General features: G+C 41.0%; 1 protein-coding gene across 1 annotated transcript in view; it reads left to right on the top strand.

Annotated features, from left to right (window-relative positions):
* Positions 1-3,896: 3,896 nt before the first annotated feature.
* tbc1d9 (TBC1 domain family, member 9 (with GRAM domain)) overlaps positions 3,897-11,442 on the top strand; it is a 33,480-nt gene continuing 25,934 nt past the window's right edge. The window contains exon 1 of the mRNA XM_033975206.2: positions 3,897-4,521. Coding sequence (XP_033831097.1) covers positions 4,401-4,521 — 121 coding nt within the window. The 5' untranslated portion in view covers positions 3,897-4,400. The remainder of the gene's footprint in view (positions 4,522-11,442) is intronic.

Here is an 11,442-nt window from a genome sequence, read left to right as displayed (position 1 = left end):
GAGTTTTAAACTCATAATTAGTAGTTTTAAAAGTCGAAATTACGAGTTTTAAACTCGTAATTACGAGTTTTAAACTCATAATTACGAGTTTTAAACTCATAATTACGAGTTTTAAACTCATAATTACGAGTTTAAAACTCGTAATTTCGACTTTCTGTGGGGCTTTTATTTTTTTTTTCATGGCGGAAACGGGCTTCCATACTATTCACAATGTGGTACCTATAAAAAAGTTGCAGAGGTGTAATGAATAATAGTGTCCAGCAGAGGGCGTAATTGCAGAAGAAGAGTGGTAGTTTATTCTATGAAATTTTGACAAATATAGATCAAGATGCCCAGTTTTGAAGCACGACATGTTGCTACAGATAAACATTGTGATAAACGATACAATTGAAAGTACTTTATGCCACTGACACAACTAAAATAAAACAGGATAATCCCAGTAAAGCATTTTATAGATAGACATTAACAATAATAATACAATGGACTTAAATAGGTAAGTGCTGAGGGGGGAAAGTATCATTAAAAGTCATTAGCTGCAATGAATTAAAAAACCTTTAATTAGCCACAGAAGCAACTTATTCTACACTCCCAAAATAACAAAAATCATCCATATATTGAATAATAAGTCGATATAGCAGTTATGGTGACAGGTCTGTTTATGTCCTACTAATCATTTAAACACAGGGAATATTGTGAATTAGGTAAAGAGTTTAGTTTAAGTGACACATGGGATATATTCAGTTACATAAGTTACTTCTGTTTTTCAGACCTGACTGTGTGCCATGTGGTTAATGTTTTGCTGATATGGAAAAAAATATGTTCAACTTTATTTGAATGTAAAATTGACTTGAAAACCTTTATGGCCCTACATCTGCCAATCAGATTACATTTACTTGTGTATCTTTTTAAGGAAAGGACAGCAGTCTATGCAGGGAATCCCAGACTTCCCTCAACCCAGACATGCCCTCCAGCTCCTCCGGTGGGACCCCAAGGCGCTCTATCTATATGTAGTATCTATATGTATCTATATGTAGTGCTGGGTCTACAGAATATTTAACAAATTCATTAAGTAAGTCCTTGCAATAGGCTAAGTGAAATTTAACATTAGGTTATATAAAACAAATATAGACCTACAGTATGTTTTAAGATAGATTATTGTCTTAAAACATGCTGTCATATATTTCAGTTTTGAATTTGTCATGGGATTTAAAGAAAATACCCCAAAAAAACAAAAAAACAATGGCTTTCTTCTCTTATTTGAATAAGGAAGTGAAAAGTGCATGTGAAATAGGGATATGATCTGGGACAAAGAAGAAACCGCTGGAACACGCTCTTGTATATCCCTGAAACTATAAAAAAAAAAATCTGCCATGTAGGTTGAATGTAGTTTATAGGCTATAAGAAAGGTAACATTCTGTTTTATTTCAGTGGTGATATAAAGGAAAGTCCTATATTATGTAAGCTGTAAGCAATCTTATTCTCTTATCTCCTTCTTATCTTATTACCTTGTTATCGCCTCAAAACCATTCATACATGTTTGAGTAACACTTTATTATTAGTCTGTCTACATCTCCAAAGCTCATACTGCTCTGTTCCACCTTGTGATGTCATGTAGTGGTACTTTTCAAGTTAACAGCTCCTTTTACCTTTAGTTCAGTAGAGATTGGTAGTTCCAGGGCTTAAATGATCTAAATTATTCTAGTGAAGGTGTGTGGGGTTTAAAAACAGAGTGGAGCACTTCCTGTATTACCACATGATGACATCACAAGGTGGAACACAGTGTTTTCATTTTGAAAGAATAACTCTCTCCCTAAATATGCAGGGTGTTTGTGTGTTAATCTTGTGTGAATTAGCCAATCACAACTTGAGGTTTGTTTTTGATGAGGAAACAACATTAGAATATTGATCAGAAAATAGCATCATATGGTCCTTGAAATGCTCGATTGTGGTGTGATATTATCAGTTCTTTAATGCCAGTGTTTTCCAAATAAATGTCATTCTGTCCCCCACCCACCACCAGCACGGTCTGGTTATTGCAACTGCCATTAATTAGTTTATGTGGTCATTTGAGGTTTTGAAGATTTATGATACGAATATGCTAAATGCGGAGGTGTGCTTGGTTTAGATCATGGTTTCACCCCAGGGGAAAGTTTGTAAACATTTGTCTCATAAGGTCTTTTTTTTATGTCATCTGAGTCAAACTGAACACAGGCAGAGAGGGGACTCTCTTCCCACATCCTGTTTTGGAGCCACAGAGAGGAGGAAGACAAACAAAACTCTATCTACATTTACACAAAAGCAGTAGTGCGGATTTAAAGTTATTGCCATGTACAATTCTTGTCAGCTGTTTATCCAAAGTTATAGTCAAATAAATACAAAATTAGCTAAGATTAAAAGGAGAGACTATGTAAAAAGCCCAGGCCTGATTATATTCAATATACTGTATGTGGCACAAAAACACTGGTCTATGTCATGATCATATCCCAAACCCATGTCAGAGGAACACAATGAGACATACTTAAACTCTACTTATATAAAAGTATATATAAATACAATATATATATGTGTGTGTGTGTGTGTGTGGGGGGGGGGGGGGGTATATATGTGTGTGTGTGTGTGTGTGGGGGGGGGGTATATGTGTGTGTATTCTCCTGTTCTTCCAGTGCCTCCACCTCTCTCCACCTCTCTCTGTCCACCTCTCTCCACCTCTCTCCCTCCACCTCTCTCCCTCCACCTCTCTCCCTCCACCCCTCTCCCTCCACCTCTCTCTCCCCACCTCTCTCTCTCCACCTCTCTCCCTCCACCTCTCTCTCTCCACCTCTCTCCCTCCACCTCTCTCCCTCCACCTCTCTCTCTCCACCTCTCTCCCTCCACCTCTCTCCCTCCACCTCTCTCCCTCCACCTCTCTCTCTCCACCTTTCTCTCTCCACCTCTCTCTCCACCTCTCTCTCTCTCCACCTCTCTCCCTCCACCTCTCCCTCCACCTCTCTCCCTCCACCTCTCTCCCTCCACCTCTCTCCCTCCACCTCTCTCTCTCCACCTTTCTCTCTCCACCTCTCTCTCCACCTCTCTCTCTCTCCACCTCTCTCCCTCCACCTCTCCCTCCACCTCTCTCCCTCCACCTCTCTCCCTCCACCTCTCTCCCTCCACCTCTCTCCCTCCACCTTTCTCTCTCCACCTCTCTCTCCACCTCTCTCTCTCTCCACCTCTCTCCCTCCACCTCTCTCTCCACCTCTCTCTCTCCACCTTTCTCCACCTCTCCCTCCACCTCTCTCCCTCCACCTCTCTCCCTCCACCTCTCTCTCCACCTTTCTCTCTCCACCTCTCTCCCTCCACCTCTCTCTCTCCACCTCTCTCCCTCCACCTCTCTCTCTCCACCTCTCTCCCTCCACCTCTCTCGCTCCACCTCTCTCGCTCCACCTCTCTCCCTCCACCTCTCTCTCTCTCCACCTCTCTCCACCTCTCTCCCTCCACCTCCCTCTCTCTCCACCTCTCTCTCTCCACCTCTCTCTCTCCACCTCTCTCCCTCCACCTCTCTCTCTCTCCACCTCTCTCCCTCTACCTCTCTCTCTCCACCTTTCTCCACCTCTCTCTCTCCACCTCTCTCTCCACCTCTCTCCCTCCACCTCTCTCTCTCTCCACCTCTCTCCCTCCACCTCTCTCTCTCCACCTTTCTCCACCTTTCTCTCTCCACCTCTCTCTCCACCTCTCTCTCCACCTCTCTCCCTCCACCTCTCTCTCTCCACCTCTCTCTCCACCTCTCTCGCTCCACCTCTCTCCCTCCACCTCTCTCTCCACCTCTCTCGCTCCACCTCTCTCCCTCCACCTCTCTCCCTCCACCTCTCTCTCTCCACCTCTCTCTCCACCTCTCCCGGTGACGTTGCGCTACGTGACGCGTTGCGCAGAGCGTGCGTGCGGCATTGGCAGTGGAGGAGGAGAGGACCGCAGCATTTCTGTTTTTACAGAACTATCAGTTTTGTGTTGGGAGCAGTGAGACACAGCGGCTCAGCTGGACCCACTCTCTGTGGAGCAGCACAGGAGGTCCGTGCGTGACGCCACGCGGAGCAGCACAGCGTCTGTGAGCGGCACCTGCCGCGGAGCGAGCTGGGAAAACAAAGACAGAGGCGGAGAAGGGCTCAGTGCACTGGGACAGTGAGGTGTACTCGTGCTCTTAAATAACAGTGAGGCGCACTGAGAGTGAGGTGTGGACCGCACAGGGCCCGCGTCCACAGACAGGGTTAATTATAGCACACGCCGCCTGCTCTCCTCCAGGGCATCCGACCATATTCAGAGAGGATCGGGAGGCCTCCATCGGTGTTCGGTCGTAATAACAATCCTAGTGTCACTATTTGGACAGTTGCACCTCGTGTGTTCAATGAGCCCCTGAGGACAGCGGCACTATGTGGGTCAGTCCCGAGGACGTGTTACTGGCGGGCGCCCTGTGGATCACCGAACGAGCCAATCCATATTTCATCCTCCAGAAGCGCAAGGGCCACGGGGATGGGGGCGGAGGACTGGCAGGTGAGCGCACGACACTGGGCTAATATCATTTACACCCCGAAAGCTTTTAGGAAATCTATATTATTATTATATCTATATCTATTAGAGTGACTGTTATAAGCATGTAGAAACACATGCATGTAGAAACACGTGCATGTAGAAACACATGCATGTTTCTACATGCATGTAGGACAGGAGAGTCACTCAGCTGTGGCAGCCTTTTCCCTTGGATTTGTGGGAGTGTGATACTGGTGGAGGCTAATTCCTGTAGGCCTGTAAGTCTACTCTTAAGTTTTAAATTCAACTTTTGCTCTATTGACACAGCCTCTATAAAGAGTCCCACTCCCCACACATTTAAATAATGTCAAATTAAATACATAAAAAACAGGCCACAATAGGTGTCCTGTTGAAGCATTACCTTTTAAAAAATATTAAGAGCTTACTTCTTACCTTCTAATGTTTTTATTTGTACCCTGTGTCTTAAACTGATATAGTTATAGCACAAGTGTTCTTCATGTTTGTCCTGGGGCACTGGCTGCAGGGTCCCAGCACACAGCCCTCAGTCAGTGGCTCAACAAGGGTGCTTTTATTTGACCAGCCCGGGGCTGGGGGAGTCTGTTTGCAAGCTCATGCTGAATCATGCCCTTCTTCGTCTCCTCTTCCTCCTCCTCTGGCTCCTATTTGCGCTATAGAAATGGGTCAGACAGGAGCAGTGGAGACAGGTGAAGGGTCATTGTTCTGCACGAGTTGTCAGACTGTCCTGTTTTCACCGGTCTGTCAGTTGTTTTATGATTTGACCTGGTTCCACTTGTGAGCACACAGAGCAGGTTCGCTCACAAACGGTGCAAGGCTCATAAAGGTAGTTAGTGATTATTTAGTGATTGAATGGCCCAGGATCCAGAATACACACTTCTTCAGAGATACTTTGGACTTGCCAGGCAAAAAGTTGAAGCCCAACTGCTTAACCTTTCAGCAAAAAAAAAGTAGACTCAGATAAAAGCATGTATTTTATAAAATGTTTTTATTGCACTGAAAACTTAAAGAACTTTAGCTATAATATTCCACAGTATGGCATAAAAGCTGTTTATCTTCATGGAGTTCGAGCCGACGTGTGGTTTTAACTGACCATGGCCATTGCAGGAGACATGCCGCCTCCAGAAAGTTGTGATGTCTTTTTTTTATGTTATGTTCCTTTTATGATGGAAGTCGTATGGAAATAATGCACAACAAATTACATACAACTAGTAAATATGGTGTATTCACTAAACCCAAACCCCACAAACAACACAGTGCATTTAAATCCTCTAAACGGTTGCTGCCACATTTGGTTATTTGCGTTACTATGGACATTTGTCAGTGAACAAAACTTAATCAATAGATCTGTCACAACAATCACTGTATCGACTTATCCTTCAATATATAAAAGAAACTATCATTTTTGGAGCTCAGTATTTATCGTGTGTATATTTTCCTCATAGTAATAGGGATAATTTAGCTATTTTTCTGTACAATGATAAGATTTGATCTATAGAGGTAGAATAAATAACTTTTGTGTACAATTATTTATATGTTGCAGCTCAGGCCTTTTTTTTTTATCATTGATTTTTCATTAAGAACATCACTTTGACAATATACATAGGCAACTGTTGAGGTTAATATGTTCAAGCTGTTTTGTTTTTGGAAAAATGACAAAACCACCCACCCACTTTCCCTTTGCCTCCACCCTCCAACCAACCAGAAATCTTACAGTGACACAGGCAATTAAACCTTATCTGAGCAGAACACTTTTAAAATCATCAGTCAGTTGTGTCCACGGTTCAATAGTCCGTGGAGAAGCTTTGTTGACCGTAGCTGAAGATAGTTCAAGATATGCAACGTCCAAAAAGCAACGAAAAAAGCCAGTGATTGAAGGATATATCGTTATCGTAATTTTAATTTAGCCAGATTTTTCCCGAGTCCCGTCCTGTATAGAATCATTCAAAAGATGTACAGTAGGGTCCATCGTTAACCCAACCGAACAATCAATTGCTTTACTCCATAGTTGATGAACCCCTGGGCTTTTCCAATATTTAATAATTGGTCCACTGTAATTTCAATATAATCTTATCTGTAGCAATATATTCAAAATGTGTTATCGTGACAGGCCTACCAGTCAAACAGTGTGAAGCGGTGCTGGCTGGTGGTGATGTCATAGACGGGAGCTGGGTGCTGAGTGCAGAGTGCCAGCTGGCTCTCAGGGCTGCAGTCAGTAACAGTCTGATCCAGGGAAACTGTGGGAAGTGGGGCCGTCTCCAGCGTGACTCCTTCTGCAGTATCGCCCTAGGTTTTTTTTTTTTTTATGCATCTTTTCTTTCTTGCAAATGCAGACAGGGGTCAAACTAGTTGCGCAAGATTTCTTTTGACACCTTAGATTAGACATGGCAGTGTTAGCCTTGTACCATTACAGGTGGTTGTTAACTGCTCGTAATAAAATGTTAACGAGGGGGTATTATGCAAATCGATTTTCTTTAGCTTTCTACCAAGTGATAATGAATGTTGTTCCCTCGTCGAAAACCTGCTTGTATATGTCATCCATGCATGTTTGAGTATTTTAGCCATCGCTCCCACAAATAAAACGAATGAAATGTGCTCATACATTGTTTTTGGTGAATATACAATTTTCACAACAATAAACTGTAATAATAAGCAGTGATCTGAATATATACATATATATATATATATGTGTTAGATATTAATACCCCATAGAAATAAAATCCCCCCCTCTTTAAATAGAAGGCCACACGTAATTGAATATGCAGAATCCTCTGGTATACAGCTTTTGACAAACGTAATAAAAAGTCCTCCTTGCACAAAGTGGAATCTGTTGTATTTTAATGCTGTCTTCTTGTGCAACATAGAATAGAATCATTACATTTCACAATATGCTGTGCTGTCATTGCGTAACCATATACCGGTATTCTTTACTCTCTTGCTACATTCTTAGTTTGATGGACTCATTTATTTTTTGAAGAAATTGAATCTGTCCTTTGTATTATAATGAGCATTTATTATTGTTGTAAGACACACATCATATTATAAAGTACACAGGCCAACTGCTATCTACTATTGACAAACACATTACACTTTCACAGTGATGAAAAATGTGGACTGTTGCCATTGCAATGAATAATTTGCAACAAATAATCCTCTCTTTTCTATGGTAAAAAGTCCTCAGAATGTTGCAGAAACAGGAAGCTGGAGCCCATGTGCTGCGCTCTATTACAGAGACATGGAACATCTGCTTGCAGCCAGCCCTGTGCATTTGTCTGTAATGTTACAGAAGTTTGTTTGTGCTAAATCAAGTAGCACACAACAGCATCTACCACGACTGTTAATTGTTTTGTGGGAAAGGAAGTGAAAAGAGATTTACTGTAGGCAGAAAACAGCCAAAGGTGTAGCGTTTATCCTCATCTGGTGTGTTTGGGGCACCCCCACATCAGTGAAAGGAAACTGTAAACACAGAGGTGTGAACACTTCACCGCAGAGCAGTGTGTGCTGATATCTGTGTTTCCCATGTTAATGTCAAAAGGGAAATTCATATAAAAATCTTATGACAGCCTTAAAGTGTAATTAAACATCGTTACTTGAAAATCATAGTTTCTTAATCAGATTGAGACATTGCACTTCAGTGGTATAAACACTATTACTGAGTCATAGTGTACAATATTACTCAAGTAGTAGTGGTCAAATAAATTACTTCAAAAGTATCTGGGGAAACTACTCCTCAAGTAAATCTTTAAATAATGCACCAAATCTGGTCATCATCATGTTTGAAGAAACAGTGCAAGAAACACAAATGTTTAAATAATTTAATATTGTCAACATAAATATTTTGCCACTTATAAAAACTGTTTTGCAAGTACTACTACTGCAGCACTGTAAAATCTGAAAACTACTCTAAGTACTTGTAATTGTATAGAGTAAATGCAGTTGAGTATATGTAAGTATTGTTGAGTATGGCTGTCAAAAAATCAGAAATCACACATAATTTCAGACCGTGGAGCCCACCCTGAAAAGTGTTGAGGAAACCCTTTTGAGTGGTCTTAGAGTGCCAAGCCTTTGCTTTTCATGTGGCAAACCTCACCTTCCTTCACCTACAGTACAGATTTTAAGACCAGAGACACAAAAGCTTTTCATGAAATTCTCACCCGCCCTCACCCCTCACACACTGTCGTAGATGGCTTCGGTGCTTCTGTTGTCTGTGGGTGGAGTGTGAACTATTGTACACTTTTGAACCTCATGATGTCTGTTATTAACAGGAAGGTCACACTTCCATGTTTTTTTCCCACACAGAACAAAACAATGTTCCATTTTTATTGATCTAAGTAGTCTGGGTCTATTAAACAGCTAGCATGCATGAAGCCACTTTAACATTACATCCCAATTACCTCCTATCTCCTAAACACGGGGTATTTGGCGTGGTTGGATAAGCGTGGAAAAAGAAGGGATCACATGGCCGACTAACCACTGTCTAGAGGAAAGAAAAAAAATAGACTTTGCATTAGTTAAAAATAAACAGAAAACACAAGGGCTGTAGTCTTTAGTCGATTAGTCCTTTAATCGATTAATCGTTTGATGGTGTCTCAACCAAAATTTGTATTAGCTGACTTCATTTTACGTAGGTTATAAGGATTTATAGTTTAGTTGTTCACAAAAATGAGATACACTCCAAGGAAAAGCAAAACTGGATATTTTGGTGACACAATCGCAATTTAATAATCTGGTAACAAACTTCTATACACACTCCTGCACCTGTTTTTAATGTTATATATGGACTTTTATACTTCTATGGTTAGTTTAGTTTTTTTGTATTGTATTTTAAACAGGGCACCCATGAAAAAGTGCTCTCATTGGGTTCCACTGTATAAATAAAATGAAAGAAAGAAGAAATCTGTCTTTATATTAGATTCTTTCCTAATAGTTTCTCGGCATAAATATTCATTTTAGCGTGAACTCCCCCTGCAGGTGTAGTCTTGTGAGAGCAGTTTGGATCAGGTACATAGAGCTCTGTAATAGTTTTGAGAGCTTTTGCCCCGCCCCCTTTTTAGTCGACCAATTTAGTCGACTACAGCCCTACAAAACACTTCCCCCGTTCGCCGTACACCTCCTCTGATTTCTGCCTATGACTCATTGTTTGGGATCTGTTAAGCTCTGTCCTATAAATAGATAACTGTGGAACATGTCTGCACAAGGGAAGTGGGGGAAATGCTTTTTTTTTTAAAGGCTCAGACTTAAACTTAAGAGACATAGACCCATTTATAATATCGGTAAATGGACTACACCTCAATTATGAATGTGTTTTTGTACATTGACATTAGAGCTGTAAGATTTATCACTATCACCCTGTAGTTTAGATCTGTATCGTAGTATATATAAATACTGTATATATAAATGGACATAGCCAACTTCATGGATGCAACTCTGGCTCCATCGACTCTGGCTCCAATTCACTTTACATTATAAAATTGTCACCCCTCTCTCTGTAACTGCTCCTGTGAGCCTTGTTATTTTGGTCTTAAAATGTTCATATTAACCTCCCTCTATGTCCTGGTATTTTTATTTTTATTTCATTATTACAATTGATCCACAAATCAAGATATGAGCATTAATATGAGACAAATCAGCCGCCTTCTTTCCCACGAAGTCGCTCCCTCTAGCGTTAGCAACAGGTTTGATTGACAGCGTCGCTAAGCACCCGCCCCCTGTTAAAGCAGCGTCGTGGGTGTGAAAAGGCGTTACCTTCAACAGCTTCACTCCAGATTGGCTCTTTGGTTGCTATGATACTCGCGGTCGGAATTCCAAATAAGGAAATGTGTCTCTGTAACTGCTAGCCTCGATGAGCTTTATTTGACTGGAGCAGAACGCTATGGGTGACGTCACATTTGCTCCACTTCTTTATACCGTCTGTGATCTGTACAAACATGTTTGAACATTATCCTAATATTAAAACATAAATGACAAATCATATAATGTTTGTCAGGGAATTAGCGATTAGATATTCCCAGGTAGGTAAGGATTTGGAGTAACTGAATCATACCCTGGACATCACAAGATCTCTAGGTTTCTGTGACACAGGTTTCAATAAATGATCTGGATTGGCCCCTACAGCAGAACGTTTTAGTGGTCTGTGTCTGATGCGTGACGGCTTTCCACGAACCTGAGCTTCGAATTTACTGTTTATGGACTAGCACGTGTCCTATTTCCTCAAAACAATGGGATTCATTTGTAATCAAAGACTTCATGTGTCATCACGTTTACTTCTCACATTATACATATCCATCCAGCTTGTTCTCAAGTACTGTCCATCCTGTTTTATGACTAGGCTCACTCTCAAAAACCAGGAATATTTTTGCAAAAATACCCAATATCGCCACGAAAATGATCAGCCTACCCACTGCAAACCTCGCACAGCTGAACGCTAAAGCCATAACATGCATCACACATTTTAGAAGTGCAGAAATACATAGCCTGGAAGATTATACCACACATTTCTGTTCTTTGTTTTTATTTTCAAATTATTTCACAGCTTTTTTTCAACTTCTTCAACAGTAACTTCAATTTTAACATAATCTCAAATTTGCACATACCTCCAACAATTTTACATTATCTTGAGAACAGGGATGCACCGATACTAATGCTATTATTAAATATTAGGAAATTAGCTGGATTGGGTATTGGTGCCCTGATATCGGTTAGCTGATATCCTGATTGAGCTTTTAACTTGATGGAATAAAATTTGTTTACAGACTGATTTTGGCCAAGAACGTCTCATAATGTTTGGACTTTAATTCATATGAAGTTGTAGGACAGTTACATAACACAATTGGATCTCTTCTGTTGTAAGTTAACAGTGTTTTAAAGGAATAACTGCCATTTTATGTCCCTACGCTGATATTGGTTAAT

The sequence above is a fragment of the Periophthalmus magnuspinnatus genome, chromosome 1 (genome assembly GCF_009829125.3).
Source record: "Periophthalmus magnuspinnatus isolate fPerMag1 chromosome 1, fPerMag1.2.pri, whole genome shotgun sequence".
NCBI lineage: Eukaryota > Metazoa > Chordata > Actinopteri > Gobiiformes > Gobiidae > Periophthalmus > Periophthalmus magnuspinnatus.
This window is presented reverse-complemented; position numbering and strand designations above follow the sequence as displayed.